Source organism: Triplophysa dalaica, chromosome 19 (assembly GCF_015846415.1).
Source record: "Triplophysa dalaica isolate WHDGS20190420 chromosome 19, ASM1584641v1, whole genome shotgun sequence".
NCBI lineage: Eukaryota > Metazoa > Chordata > Actinopteri > Cypriniformes > Nemacheilidae > Triplophysa > Triplophysa dalaica.
In genome coordinates, this window is record NC_079560.1 from 16,792,145 (window position 1) to 16,807,399 (window position 15,255).

The 15,255-nt window shown below is 36.5% G+C and overlaps 1 protein-coding gene across 3 annotated transcripts in view; it reads left to right on the forward strand.

Moving 5' to 3' along the window:
* The window catches only part of gabra3 (gamma-aminobutyric acid type A receptor subunit alpha3), a 135,545-nt gene extending 121,916 nt beyond the window's left edge, over positions 1-13,629 (forward strand). For all 3 annotated transcript variants that reach the window (XM_056731536.1, XM_056731537.1, XM_056731534.1), the window contains exon 10: positions 7,495-13,629. In XM_056731536.1, the coding sequence (XP_056587514.1) occupies positions 7,495-7,836 (342 nt within the window). In that variant the 3' untranslated portion in view covers positions 7,837-13,629. The remainder of the gene's footprint in view (positions 1-7,494) is intronic.
* The last annotated feature ends 1,626 nt before the right edge of the window (positions 13,630-15,255 follow it).

The window sequence follows — 15,255 nt, forward strand, 5'->3', positions numbered from 1 at the left end:
CCCACTGGAAAGAAAAATTGCAAATATTGAAATGCTATTAAATTGAGAGGATATTGAGACTCATTCTGAAATGATACAATACCCCAGTTTCAGAGGAGTTTGTCTCAAAATATCTTCTGGTGAGTGTATTCACACAGATTTCAATATGAACTTAAAAATGTTTTATTATATTTTCAATGAATCAATAAACATCTATATACAATATACCAACCCAAAGGTAGATGGTTATTGCTCGGATGTTACTCTTTCATAACTTCAAGTTTCAGATTATCAACGTAGCCTAAGATGTTTCTCTTAAAATTGCTTAGGAGAAATAAAAAGCTTTGCGCTTTGAAATGAATGTTTTTTAACATTGCTGAAATATTTTCTAAAACTTGTAGGCGATTTCACAGCCCCATGTCAACATTTTTGTGTATTTGTCATCCAGGAATTTAAGTTGATACTCTTCTGAGCAATGTTCTTGTGTTCTAGTTTTGTGTGTGTTGTTCTCACAAAAATCTGAAATCAGAGACTGATAACATGAATTCATGATTCTTAGATAAAACCCAATCCTAGAATAGACGTATGTGCTGTTATCCAATTAGATAGATTTTATTAGCAATCCATCAAGATTTGAATCAACTTAAAGAGATTCTTCTCTCTCTGTGAATATTGCGATCTGTTTTGCAGTGATCTGCCCGTCACATCACCAATGACTGTCAAAGCTGTCAGGAAAAATGAAATGCTAGAACATGTATCAAAGAGTAATTATATGTGTAACCCGGCTCATCGTCATAAAGTTTCATTTCTTTCGAAGATGTTTGGCCTCCTTAAGGTTTTGGCAGGGTTGAAAACCCTGTTGGCACGATCTTCACTTAATTTAAATTGACTGGAGCATATTAAAGTGGTAATATATGAAAATGTGATATTTCCCCAGTGACCGCTTATGGGGTTTTGTCATTAGAAAAACACCCCTACAGATATCTTCAGCATTATATTCAGCTCCTATTACCAGTGGCCTTGTAGATGGGGTCTTCACATGAGAAATTTAACAGATGCAAATGGAAATAGGGGATATTTCTTTGCACAGCAGGAATGCAGAGTCTGCCTGCGTTAATCTGAGCATGTCCTCAGGAAAAAACAGAGATGCTGTCAAGACGGCGAGGAAAACATTTTGGATATTTGATGAAGCGAATAACGAATGGTGATATTAAAGGATTGCTAATTGAACACCAGCCAGATATTTTCTGCATTCAATTATGGTATTAGGAGAGTATAAACCGTATCAATTGTTCAATAGGGGAATGTATTGTAAAAGGTAAAGATCTGGTCTGGTAGACAATAGGATGCAGGTTTAATCTGCAATATCTCCATCTTGCCCTCTGCAAGCCACTAATCCAAGAGGCCTCCGGGGAAAGTGAACTACTAGCTGAAGATGGTATCATTGTGTTTCACACAAAGACTGAATAGTTTGCTAAACAAATAAATACCATGTAAATAATATTTCATGTTGATTCATTTTAAATAAAAATAATTTGCCTTATATATTTATTTAAAATTTCTTATAATAATATTATTATATATTTTTTGATAGATTGCAACATTTTTCACATATGTTTTATTTGTAATTTTTTTTTATGAAACAGATATTTTTCAGTCCTAGGTGCTAATAGCAATTTGTCATAATTGTAGAACAGAAATGTTCTATTTCAGTTTTTAAGGTAGTGGAAGAATGATGATAAATCAACGATGCATGATGAATAATCAAAAATACAGCGGTGAAAAATTTAAGAGACTACACCAAAATTATTATCATTTTATTATATCAAATATATCAAATTATTATTTTTCTGAAATTGCTATTTCTAGGTTGTAGAATTTTCAAAATTATATATATTTTTCTTTCTGTGAACTAGTGACAAAATTTCTACCAAATTCTGAATGAAAAAATGATTTATATTTATTTGCAAAAAAAAGAGAAATGTTTAACCAACAGAATACTGATGTCTTTACGTAAATGTGTATTTCAGTTCAAAAATGGAAAAAAGAAGGAAATAATCCTGTTTTTTTTTTTTACTGCTTTCATGTGTCTGTGCATTCTTCTGTTCTTCCACATTGGCGTTGAGGGACTTTATGTCATTCCTGAGGTTTGTTTCTGTTTAAATTCAACACACTGTATTTGAATTGCCACAATACATGTTAAGATTACATATTAAATGCAAAACTTGAGGGATCCATTACTATTTTTCTGTGGTGGTATGGCTGTATGTTATTATTATATTACAGCTGAAGTGGTGGAGTCTAGCGCCTCTCATCCTGGAATATTCATTCTAATGTATAACACAACCTCACTGCTTACAGTAAATATACAGTACTTGGTACAATGTTGTGCTCAACACATGCGCTAAAATCAGAAGTTTTGCTTTAGATACAACAATATGGTCAAAACCATCCACGTAAACAAATAAAAACACTGTATTATGTACGCTAGGCAGCAGATTGAACATGTGCATGACATCACCGTTTTAAATGTTATGTATTCAAAGAGAAGTTTTCAAAAGTTCTCCGGTCCCCAAAACGTTATTGTTTTGTTAATTATATTTTAAAAATATTTTAAAGAATGTAGGACTGCATAAAGTACTGGGGCACTTTTGACCACCATTGTCATTTTTCCTACTATGGTAGTCAATGTTTGGTGACAAGCATTTGTCCAAATATCTTTATCTGTGTTCAACCAAACAAAGAACTGTATACAGGTCTGTAACATTGAAAAACTGAGTTATTCATGACAGAATTCTCATTTTTGGGTGAACTATCCCTTTAACTGGACCCCATTCACTTGTATTGGTTTTGTATCTACATTTACATCTATGCATTTGGCAGACGCTTTTATCCAAGGCGACTTACAATGCATTATCCTATATATTTATACTTAGGTATCCGCAATCCCCTGGGATCGATCCCATAACCTTGCGTTGTTATCGAAATGCTCTTACCACTGAGCTACAGGAAAGCTCTGTACATTAGAAGTGAATGGGGGCCAGTGCTGTTTGGTTAACTCTCTTCAAAATATCTTCTTTTCTGTTCTTGGGAAGAAAGAAACTTCACCTTTAGTTGTTCAGATGTCCCATAAATTTTTTAATCTAAGCTTTCTTTGCATCTTTGTACATTTGCTGCTTTGTGCATTGGGTAATTTATACTTTTAATTTGATTTTTAATAAGGAATTTTACAATCCAATGAAACATCTTAGCACTTGTATACATAATTAAATGTTCTCTCTCTCTCTCCTTATTGTCTCTCTGTTGGTTCTCACAGAACAAAAGTGCTTGTATTGCAGCATTTGTGTCGAACACGTATTTATCCTCATCAAAGTATGTTCTCAGTGTACTCCGGGAGCTTATCTTGCCAATACACGATGCAAATGAGACCTAAGCCAAAAGTAACAGTTGAATCAGTGCGGCTCGTGTTGGACTTGTACCAGGGATCCTCTCCTAATGCTGACATAAGCCCAGACTGTGATTTAGAGACTCAGGTGCTGATGTAGCAGCAGGGATCGATGGCGTGTGATTGAGAAAGCAGCGTGCTCCAGTCCTCACTGTGAGATCCCTCGCACAGATATTGGCATTAGAAAACAGAGCCAATGGTCTGGCATCTCCCACTGCAGAATGCTGAGCTGAGCGGTTTCTCTTCAGTCTCCCATTTGTGTTGGTGTCAAGCGTTTCTTTTCTCTTATTGGAGGTCCACTGGGGCCACAAATTGTTTTTTTGTTCTTCCTTTGGCGTAGCGCTTTGTCAGTCCTGCCAGAAGATGCAACACAATGTGTTACGAAGAGGAATATATGGACTCTGGCCACATTGGACAGTTTTAGACAAAAACGGCACCTCGTAAAAGTTACGGTTTTCTGTAAGATCACGTCGTATAACACGATTGTTCTTATAACGGTCAAACAAGCAGCTCTAGTTACTTTGTCAAATCACTCATAAAGCTAAACTCTGCATACTTTGCCACTGTGGATTCAGCTTCTGCTGTCCGCTGCGCTTTTCCCAGTTCATTTCTGAACTGATCAGAGGCTTAAATAGTCATTAAAATGGATGCACGCAGTTACTGTGCCATGGACGATGATTATGCCATTTCAAATACTCGCCCATCAGATTCTCCTATGCTGCTTTAACGGCAACCAAATCCTTTATTGTGTCCTAAGTGTGTGACTAAATGACACATTTAGAGATCTTTATTGAGTCAAACTCATCAAGGCTATGAGAAACTGTGAAACCAGCATTTAAAGACGATATTTTGCTTATTCATAACACGCTATTTTATGCAGATTAAAGGAATAGCTTGAAATTCTTTTATCATTTATTCATCCTGATGTCAATTCAAATCCATATGAATAGATTTTTTTCTGTCCAAAATGCAGCACAATGTTCATTCTGTTCTCTTCCATACAGTGAAAGTGAATGGTGACTCCAGATTTCACAAGTCAAGTACATATAAAACTACTACATGTACGGCTTAAAAAAATCAGTATTCAGTGAAAGTATTTTTCTAAGGCCTCATATAAACCTAAACCCTTTATTACTGCACATAGAGGTCAATTCAGTGGATAAACATACAATAAGCTAATTCATGTATATGAATGGATTTTGATCAGAATTATTATAGTTTTGAGTTTAGTTTTATTCATATTTTAATTTAGCTTTTAATTTAAGATTTTTAGTTTTCATGATAATTTTAGTGAAATGTTTAGCCATTTTGTTTTATGCTTTTGTCATTTTATAATTTATTTGATTTGTGTTGCTAGATAAGATTAATTATTTTTATTGTAGTTTTATTTTTGTTTACTATTATAATTTAAGTAAAATTTTGAGGCAACATTTTAATTTTTTGTTTAGTTTAAGTTTTTCCAATCATTGTTAGGTCAATATTTGATTTCAGTAAAAAGAAACACTTTATTTTAATTTTAGTTTTTTATCACTTTTAATTTTAAAAGTGATAAATGGCATAGTTGCACATCAAACACTCCATTGCTATATCCTATAAGCTGTTGTATGGTGAAAATATGTGCAAATATTGCAAACATTCAAATCTCGTTTTTTCATGCTTTAAAATAAGAATAAGAATGCATGATAAAAACATACCGACTAAGGTTTTTTTAAGTTCCCCGCATAAAACGGAAAATGTATGGAAAATAGCTTCTTTTGATTTCCATCAAAGACATAAAATCATAAAGGTAAATAAGCCCAAATATACATTTTTGTAAACTATTTCTTTAAAAACAGATTCTCAAAATATAATATGAGCATGCATAGTTACACTGGACAGTACATCAGTTTTGTGTTTATTTCTCCTGTAGGTCTGCTTTTTAAAGACTTTGTTTGTTTACTGGCATACTAAATTTCCTGTTCTGCCATCCATACAAATGATCGTGACACAAAAATTGAAGCTCGGTTAGATAATCTCAGAGACGTGGGAGCACCGACTACCCAGACCACCCTAGTGTGTGTGTTTGTGCAACTGTATGATCTTTTCCTGGGCTTATTTTGCTTATTGTCATATTTCAACAAAAACAGCTTCAGTGATTTAACAGGAACACGCATTTATTTAGCTTCCTCAAGCTGTCTGATTCATCTCTGCTTTGAAATAACAAGAAAAACAATTCACTTTTGGGAATTGACAAAGAATGAAACGTACCCGCTGATAGCGTTATCGGCCCCTCAGGAGCTTTATGCGACTGTACGGCATGGTTCCACCCCAGAGGCCCAGAAACCCAGAGCCATTGAGAGAGAGTTTTCACAGCAATGGAAAAATGTAAAGAATTTATAGAATTAAAAGAAAAATCATAACTGAAGGCTCCATGAATCATGTGACACTCTAGAAATGTGAACATTCATTGCCGCGTCTCTCTCTCTCTCTCTCTCTCTCACGGCTCTGTGGAATCTGAATCAGGTTTTTAAAATGCATAAAGTGTGCTCGACTACACCCCCCATCTGGACATATGCCCGGTTACAATGCTGTTCTTCATTATTTAATCATCATTTAATGAATAACTACTGCCATAATCAATAGGACATGTACACAATGTCTCTTTTAAACCAAATTTCTTTCAGCACCTGCCCTCTGTATAAGCTCACTGGCTTCTTGGGGTTTATCACTTTAATATTTTCAGATGGATGTCTGACCATATTGGAACTATATTGTGTACAGATTTCATTTAGTTTTAATTATTAAACATTGGAATATGCAGCAGACATTTACACAGGTAAAGGGATACGTCACCCAAAATGAAAATTATACATCATCATTCCAAACCTGTATGACTTTTCTTCTTCTGCAGAGCACAAAAAAAGATATTCTGAAGAGCTTTGGTAACACAAAACCACTTTTTGTTGAGACATTTCTTCATTTTGTGTCACAATAGAAGAAGAATACAGCTTTTGACAATATAGAGTGAATAAATGATGACATCATTTTTATCTTTGGGTGAACTATCCTTTAAAAAAAGTCTATTTTATGTCATAGCCAGATTGTTAACAAATTGATCAAGCCAATACATCTCTATTAAATATGTATGTGGCAGGACTATCTCAGCGTTAATAGTTTTTGCTTAAACTGGATTACAGGTGCTTAATAAAGAAGAACTACTCAAGGTTTTGTCCTTAAATTGTCCTATTGTGTGGAAAAATACTGTGTTTAGCCGAATGGAAAAGCATGTCACGACAGCAAGTCAACTTTTGACCCGCACGCTTGTTATAAGCATCCGTGATGGCTGTGGGATTCTTCGCACTCCTTTTGATTTATGTACAAACCGTGGGGGACAGTGCAGTTATTTTCCAATTTCATTTACCTACACAAAATCTCTTATCTGGAGTTTGAGGATGCCCACGGTTTCAAGGATGAATCCCACCATAGCCTTGGCCAATGAATCATAGCAGTTGTCAAAAGAGAACTGAAAAAGCGCTTTTATCGTCCTGCAGTCATAACATAACAGTACCCAGATATTTGCCCGATTGGAGAAGTGGATGAGCACATCGGGATTTAGCTTGAAGGTATTTCCACACAGTAGATAAATGTCAGTAAAGCAATAGCAAACAAGCAAAGCCTCTGCCACGGCGCAGGGATAACAGCATAACACAAGCCAGCTAAAATATCACAACTAAACCATTGTATATCCTACGAAATCAGTAATATACATGTTTATAGCTTGCTGCAGGTTTTTCCTAAAATGTCATTACTTTAAATATGTTATCACCAAAATGAATAAAAAGTAGCTTTGCCTTTCAGGTCAGATGCTATCGTGAATAAATAGTTTCTTTACTCGATTCTCTCTCCAATCAAATAAAAAGTAGATAAATTGTACATGCTTTACCCCAATTTGTTCAATTTGTTGTATTTTGGGCAGTAAGATGAAAATACAATGAGCTGTTAGTTAGACAAATAATGTTAAACTTTTGCACGAGAGAGCTTGCACTGCACTTTTCCTTTTCCCATCATCATCGTCCTCATTTTTTCCACAGAGACGAGAGTCTTCTTCCTTCTCCAAAAAGACCAACAACACTTTCAACATCGTGGGAACCACCTACAGCATGGGCGTGGCCAAAGACCCAGGACTGACCACCGTCGCCAAGAGCGCCACCACCACGTCCACCCCGTCCCAGCCGGTCCGAGAGATCCGGTTGCCCAAAATGGATGGCGAGTACGTGCCGGAGGGAGTGAGTAAGTCGTACAATCGCGTCAGCAAAGTGGACAAGATCTCTCGTATTATCTTTCCCGTCCTCTTCTTCATCTTCAACCTGGGGTACTGGGCCACATATGTCAACAGAAAGCCGACCATCATCCGATCCAGCCCTCAAAAATGAACCAAATCGCAAAAAAGCTGCCACTCCAGTCTTAGCTGGCGACGTGAGGCTACTGCTTTCAAAACACACGTTTAATTTAATTTTTTTAAATTCATTGGTTTGTAGATACCAGTCCTGGTTTACTGGTTTGTTGTTTTTGTTTTTCCAGTGTCATTTCCTTTGTTGCATGAGTTCAAGTATGATTCATTTTTTTGACCGGTCTTGTATGGATGATCATTACATACCCGCTTTATCACACTGTGTATCACCGGAGGAAAACTCCCGTCACCATTGGCTGTCTGTCGCCCCGGCGAGCACCTTCAGCCTCTAAGCAGCCAGTAGCGATGTCTGTAAGCATCATTAATAACCGTCCTTTCCCAGCACACCGCAGACGCAAAGCAAAATCATCTAGAATCATGTTTTTTCGGGCTTTCTCCGTGCATTTACCTGTCCAGTGACTCTTATTGTTTAAACAGCCTGAGCAGGCTGCGAGATAAAGAAACTGTGCCTTTTTTAATCACTCGCCCGCAGAGATGAATAGTTTGGCACATGCTGACATTGTCTTCGAGCGTACGCCTACCTAATGAAAAACGTCAGCGTTGAATGAACTCTCACAGGTAGGTATTAAACTCGGTGTTCTGCTGCGTGCGAGTTGATTTAATGCTGACGGCTAACTGTGAGGCGCTGGGCCGGTCGACGTTGTTTTGATCATGGCCGACGGGACGGAGAAACTGTTCGGTTTCAATTATTTCACCGTAGGAGGCTGTAAAGTATTTCAGTTGTGAGGAATTTCAAGGCCTGACTTTAGACCCGGGTCCAGTGCCACACCAGGAGGTACATGCTTCGAATTCCATTACCTCATGCTAAGGTGATGCTGGCTATGATATTTATACCAATTTCTTAATTTCTTTATCGAACAATCCAGTATTCTTTTTTTGGGAATGCACTATTTTTATTGCTGTTAATATTTTAATTGTATAAACTCATTACTTTTGCAACGGCAAGCCACCATCGTTGTTTCCGGTGTATGATATGTCGACGTTTTGCGAGTAGTTTTCTTAGTGTTTTTTTAATATGTTAATCTGAGAACATACACACAGAGTGGATGTGTGTACATATTTATGAGTTACCAGTGGTCCTCTATCAATGGATTTATTTATGAATATTTTTTATTTATTCGTGTATTTATTTGTTTCACACAGTGTGATCGACTTTCTTATGGAACTTGAGTTTGGACAAAAATATCCTTTGCATTCACTTAGAAAGTGCCAGGTTTACATGTGAATTTAAAATCAAGACATTTTTTTGTAGATAAACAAAAAAAGTCGCGTAAAGTATGTACTTTTGTGACAGCAAGCTATATTAAGCAAAAAAGCATTAACTTTGACATTTCGTTCATTTCATGAACCATTGACGTAGCTGTTGATCGATAGCTTTAGACACACTACGTAGAATCTCACTCGTCATTTTTAATATGAATATTTATGAGCAGAAGAAAGAATATGACCTGTGTTTATTTTAATATCCTACACTCTAAAAAAATGTTGAGTTGTTTTAAAATATGGGCTAACTCAAACCTTTGATGTCCATTTTTGACCCAACCGTGGGTTGAAACAACCAAACTTTTTATTTGAGTGCAGATAAGACATGAGGAGGTTGTTTCCATAACAAAATACATGGGATGTATAAAGAATAAATTAATGCATGACAATCTCTTCATTAGCTACATCACCTCCACAACGCTAATGTGTTATCTTTCTGAATTACGGTTCATGTTTTTGTATCTTGTAGTGGCCCTTAAAATAGCCGTGTATCCGGAGTGCGTATGTGTAGGCTCCTCTTCATCCTATATGAGCTACAGTAGGGCTAGATCCAATGGTGGTTCAGTATTGATTGTCTACGCAATTAGTGCTAAACATAAAATAAAGCCACATCTAAGATGTATATTTATATAGGAGTTAAGGCATTTAAGCTAACTGCATATAAAATGGCATACATGATCTATGTTTTTTACCGTAAAAGATATAACCTTTATAGCGTCAGTACAAATGTACAAAAACAATATTGGGTAGAGCTATGTAGTGGCATGATAGTCGAATCAAATATTAGAAGTAGTAATATTTTAGAAATCGTCAGCCCACTTGAAATCCAAAACTTGGGAAACATTGTCGTGTCGATTACCGTAATCGTTCTGTAAACGTCAACATATTCGTCAGATATGTAGGATTTCTCACACACAGATAAGTGAAATATTACGTGTTCGAGAGGGTGACAGAAAAATGTACAGTACATTTTAGTGATGTTAACGTTTATAAGCGACGTTAGCTGTCATTTGAGTGAAGCTTAATGGAGTAAAAAATGCTAATTGGTCATTTTATCACTGCCGGATGCTAATTGAAAAACTGCTGAAACTTTTACTGATCTATTCCATGTCTTGCTTTAAAACGTGCATCTTACTGCCCCCTTGTTCCAGAACTGACCCGGATCATTCTGGATCATGTTTATCGCATCGGCTAATAAGACTACTCTGCCAGATGTACCACCTTGTGTGCACTTTTCAAAAGTTTACTGTGAAGAGGCAGATGTTCAATCTGCCAGGCTCCCTGTACATACTGTATCAAAAAAAAAATCTTCAGCAATTTTACTGCATGTCCCAAAGCGTCAGAGTCGAGATGTCTGACTCAACCTTGCGGTTTCATAGACAAGTGATTCCTTGTAGATGTTATCTTATAAAAGTTGGCGGTCCTTCCACAGTGTCTGGCTTTGATAAGCGAATTATTCTTTGTGAGAAGACTCCTTCTTGACAAGCTATAATAAACTGGAGAAACCCAGAGGACGTCGTTTGTACTTCTGTTAATGTAAAAGACGGTACGAGATGAACGTTATCAACCGAGGACGGTGGGTTTGTTTTGACGACATCAATTTCGTGCCTCTTGGTGGTTCGTCACGTCATGTGAACACTCATAGCACTCTGGCGCATGCTAGCTATTTCGTTTCGTCGTGTTACACTGTGATTTAATACCAAAAGGCTGATAGGACAAGTGACCTAGAACGTGTCTAGGAAACGACTCAAGTCTCTCTAAATCTTGTTATTGCGACACTTCTCCGCTCGTGACTCGAGTCAAATTGAACAGTGGAAATTGCTCTGACACGCTGGTTGATTCGATGTCCTTGATATAAATGCGGTTTTGAGATGAGACGCACAGTTGCTGAGATTTACGCCGTGAATACAGTATGCCTTCGCAATCAAAGCCGCGCCGCTGCTGTCGGAGAAGTCAGAAGGAATCTCAAGAAAAATGCTGTGCCGGAGCGAAAGTGAATTGATGAAGCCTCCTGCCTCAAAACAAACTGCTATGTTTACTTGACTTGCTGCCTGGGCCATACATCATGATTATTGCCAAATTATCAGCTGTGCCAAATGACCTTTAGAGATATTGAAGGAGGGATGATTTGCCCATGGATATGGCATGACATGTGTGGGTGTATACTGTATACACACACACACCAACACACACTTGCGTCGTTTACTCCGCGATTTAGTTTCTTGCATTAAAATGTCAAGAGGGCATTTGTGATTGGACAATTTGAGAAACGCTAATGACTAATGACACAGATCGCATTTGCATAGCGTGTGATTTGCCAGCACATTGGGGGCGGACCGCAATGATTGAGACATTCCCCAACGGTGAAACATCTGATACGTTTGACTGTATTACCGATTCAGGTCCTCAGATCGGCAGCCAAGCTCGATGCTATTGAGTCAAACACATCTAATTGAATTGATCCAAATGCCCCCTTTTGTTTTATCTTCTTTCTTTTTGCCCGGCGGACACCGCAGGAGTTTGGTCGATCTGTGTTTTAGATCCTTAATATGCATTTTTGAAACCGACCCCAGTGTAACTTTTTAGTTGATGCTGCAGAAATGAGGTTGCTTTTTGCTAGATTGTGCTTTTTGTAATTTAATCTATGTTCTGTTAATTATTAAGAGACTTGGAGCTACACAGGACACTAGCGTAAAATCGTATTTCTCTGTGGTCAGTTTTCAGGTCAGGTATTGTCATGGCTGAGCAACAGTTGGAGGAACTAAATTGAATAATAAGGTATGTGTAGTGCCCTTCGGAGATCAGCAACGATGCCAGAATGCATCGGTGCATAATTGAGTTGGCCAAAGATTTGCGTCTGCGTTCTTGTACAGACTGTTTCTAAGTAGGTTCCTCTTACTGTGAAGATAGTTGCTGTTTCTATAGACAGTTTAAAAAGCAGGAATATATATAAACATTATTGCGCATGCACGTGTTCGTGGACTGCCCTTAACTTTTGGTACACATTTGCAAATTATACAGTGCCTGTAACATATTTCTGAAAACAATTAAAAGAAACCGAGAAAAAACGTTACTTGGCTAAACTTGCCTTTCCAATATTTTGAATTTAGACCGCGATACCAAGCTCAACCACTATCATAAAGTTTCTTTAAATGCGATGAACTACAAGCCGCATTCAACAAATTGTTTTTTAAAAGCGGGGTGTCTGATTTCTCTGAGCCAACAAACACACCCCTACCCACATCTTTAGCGTTCGTCAGCGCTCGGATCCACTAATATCCTCTCCTGTGCACCTTACTGCTGATTGTTGTTTTGGTACTGTGCCCGACTTTGTCTAAACAAGTATAAATCGTATATTGGACACCCCACCTTTAATAAAATGAACATAAAACAAAATTCAACAAATCGTGTTTTTGATACAATTGATGTACAATACAATAATAATATAAATGAATATTAACAGAAATAAAAATAAAATTGTTTTTATAATTATTAGACCCTAGCCAGACCGATAAAAAAACACAGACCAGAAGTTTAATGCAGTCCAGGCGTGCCTCTGATGAAACGGTCTACAAGCTTCTTGCTTACCTGTTTTTAAAGCTGCACTCTGTAACTTTCCTCTCTATCGTCCAAACTGTTTGAAACAAAAAACTAATTTATGCACTTACCTTTACATGATTTGAAGTCAAATTGCATCTGACGTTTCCTGTGAAACATTGCAAATAAAACCTTATTTTGTCTTAGTTTATTTTTAACCACCCAAAAAGTTACAGATTGCAGCTTTAAGTACTGGCACATTAAGTACCTTTGTCAGAAGGGTGCGTGTGCATAGAACTGTAAAACAGGAAGAGTTACTGTACAATACAAGTTACAATATTCCCAGAATTTTTAGCACATCCACATTATAAACAGAGAAAAAATATTTACAGTGATTACAATGTTGTGGTGTTATTTTGTAACATGCATGGTGCAATTTAAGCGAACTGTTGTCAAACACATCTGGAAGCCAACACTCAATGAACCCTGGGAAACGATGTATGAGATTGTAAGGTAATGTACTTGGCTTAAGTGTGCAGATTTCTCTGAAATATAGCATTTTGCTCTGTCTTAAACAGTATTGTAAAAAAAGTATTGTGTTGATGTACGGCCAGCATTGGAGCAAATTTTGTGAATGCTAGAGTTTGTTCGCTCATTTGATTGGTGGTTTTCTCTGCCACTAAGACAGACAGTACAAGTCAAAAATGTTGCTTCTGTTAAATCTTGAATTCAAGGTGTTCCTTTCTGTTGTGGAAGTTTGTTTGTTGGGCTAATAGCAGTATCCTTGTATTGTTTTATATCTTTACGTGTCCCAGTTTGCTGTTATTTGCGTTGAATAAAGATTTGGTCGTTTCATTCCTTCGCTTTCGTGTTTTTTCTTGTTTCAGTTGTGATTGTGCAGAGTTTGTATGTGTGTCCGCCTGTGACCTTGGTCCTCTCCTTTACACTCTTTCCATCTGGACACTCCACAAATATCACACATACATTAACATTTTCTTTGTGATGCTCGCCTTGTGAGCAAATGGAATGCCGGATGGACCCTACAGACTGGATTCAGGCTTTAGAAATTTCAGTCTCGCATCACTTGCTCCTTTTTTTCGCCTTTTTTTGCAACCTTAGCTACTGAAAATAGACATTTTTCTAATGAGACTTTTTTAACAGATGCTTTTACAGATCTCAACATCTGTACCGAAGATTATGCGCAGCACATACTGAAGTTTAGATGTTCTTTTTAGAATGCGACGTGATTTGATTTCTTAAGAAGGTGCCTAATGGATCTGTTTATCTCATACTGAGCTTAATAAAACACTGCAAACTTTGCTGTAATTTTTTAGCAGGTTTCCCAGTAATTTACTGTAGATTTGATTTACAATTTTGTTTTAAAAACAAATTTATCTACTTCTTACGTTTTCTTTTATAAAACAAGATTAATTGTCTTGAGAAGTTTTTTAGATGTTTTCAATATTTTTACTAAAAATCAAAACAAAAATGCTTCGGAAGAATGACATTTTTTGCAGTGTAATGCCAGTAATTAGACCAGCCTCTTCTTGCTCATTTTATATTTCAAAAGTAAAAGTGTTTTAATTTTGATAAAGCTTAAGTCGAAATCAAATCTATAGTAAGTTACTGGCATGCCTGCTTCAAAACTATAGCAAAGTTTTACAGAGCATCTTACCCCATCTCATTTTTTTATTTATTACAATCAATTGCAAATTTGAATGAGTTTTCGTACATGCAAATGTATTCATATATTCAAAGGAATAGTTCACATTGTTGTAGACACAAAATATGTTTTGCAGATTGTAAAAGCCGTTTTTTTCCATACACTGAAAACTAAAAAATGACAAAAATTATACTTTTACAGTAAAACACGATTCAAACACTGATGTATAGTCTATGTTTTCTAAAGCCATACAATAACTTCTAATTAGCCAGGTTTCTATTACAGATTTACACTATATTTTCTAAATGTCGATTAATAAAGTATTGCGCAATTACTGCGTTTCAATTAAACAATGTTATGCAATTAAAGTGTAATTTGTTTCTTCTTGTGATAAGCCATTCTGGCCACACTTCTTCTTTTTACGTTTCATGGCTGGTTGCAAGCCAACTTTAGTGCTTAGTGCCACCTACTGTAAAGAGAGAGTGAATATATATATTTATTCCTTATATATTTTCCTATTAGGTAAGTTGGTTTCTAATAAAACTCCATACTGCACTCACTCATTTTCCTGTATTTGGGCCATCATATAAGATATTACCTAATGTAAATTCCTAACATCCTATCTGTCCAAATGTTCTGCCAAAACATACCGCGAATGGTCATGTGACTATTTTTGTACACCATGTGACTTGTAAATTCGACAAAAAGTGTTTCCATTGCAGTTTTGCGAAATATTCCTTTTTCGCATTTACTTTTTTGCGATACATGGTTTTTGTTAAATTGACGTGTTTCCATTGGGCGTATTGTCAATGCGCTATCTCAATTTGTGCATTTTGAAGAGTAATGGAACTGCCGCTACTGATAACCTTGCTCTCCCTCAAAAAAAAACACAATCCAGTAATGACGATAAATGAATGA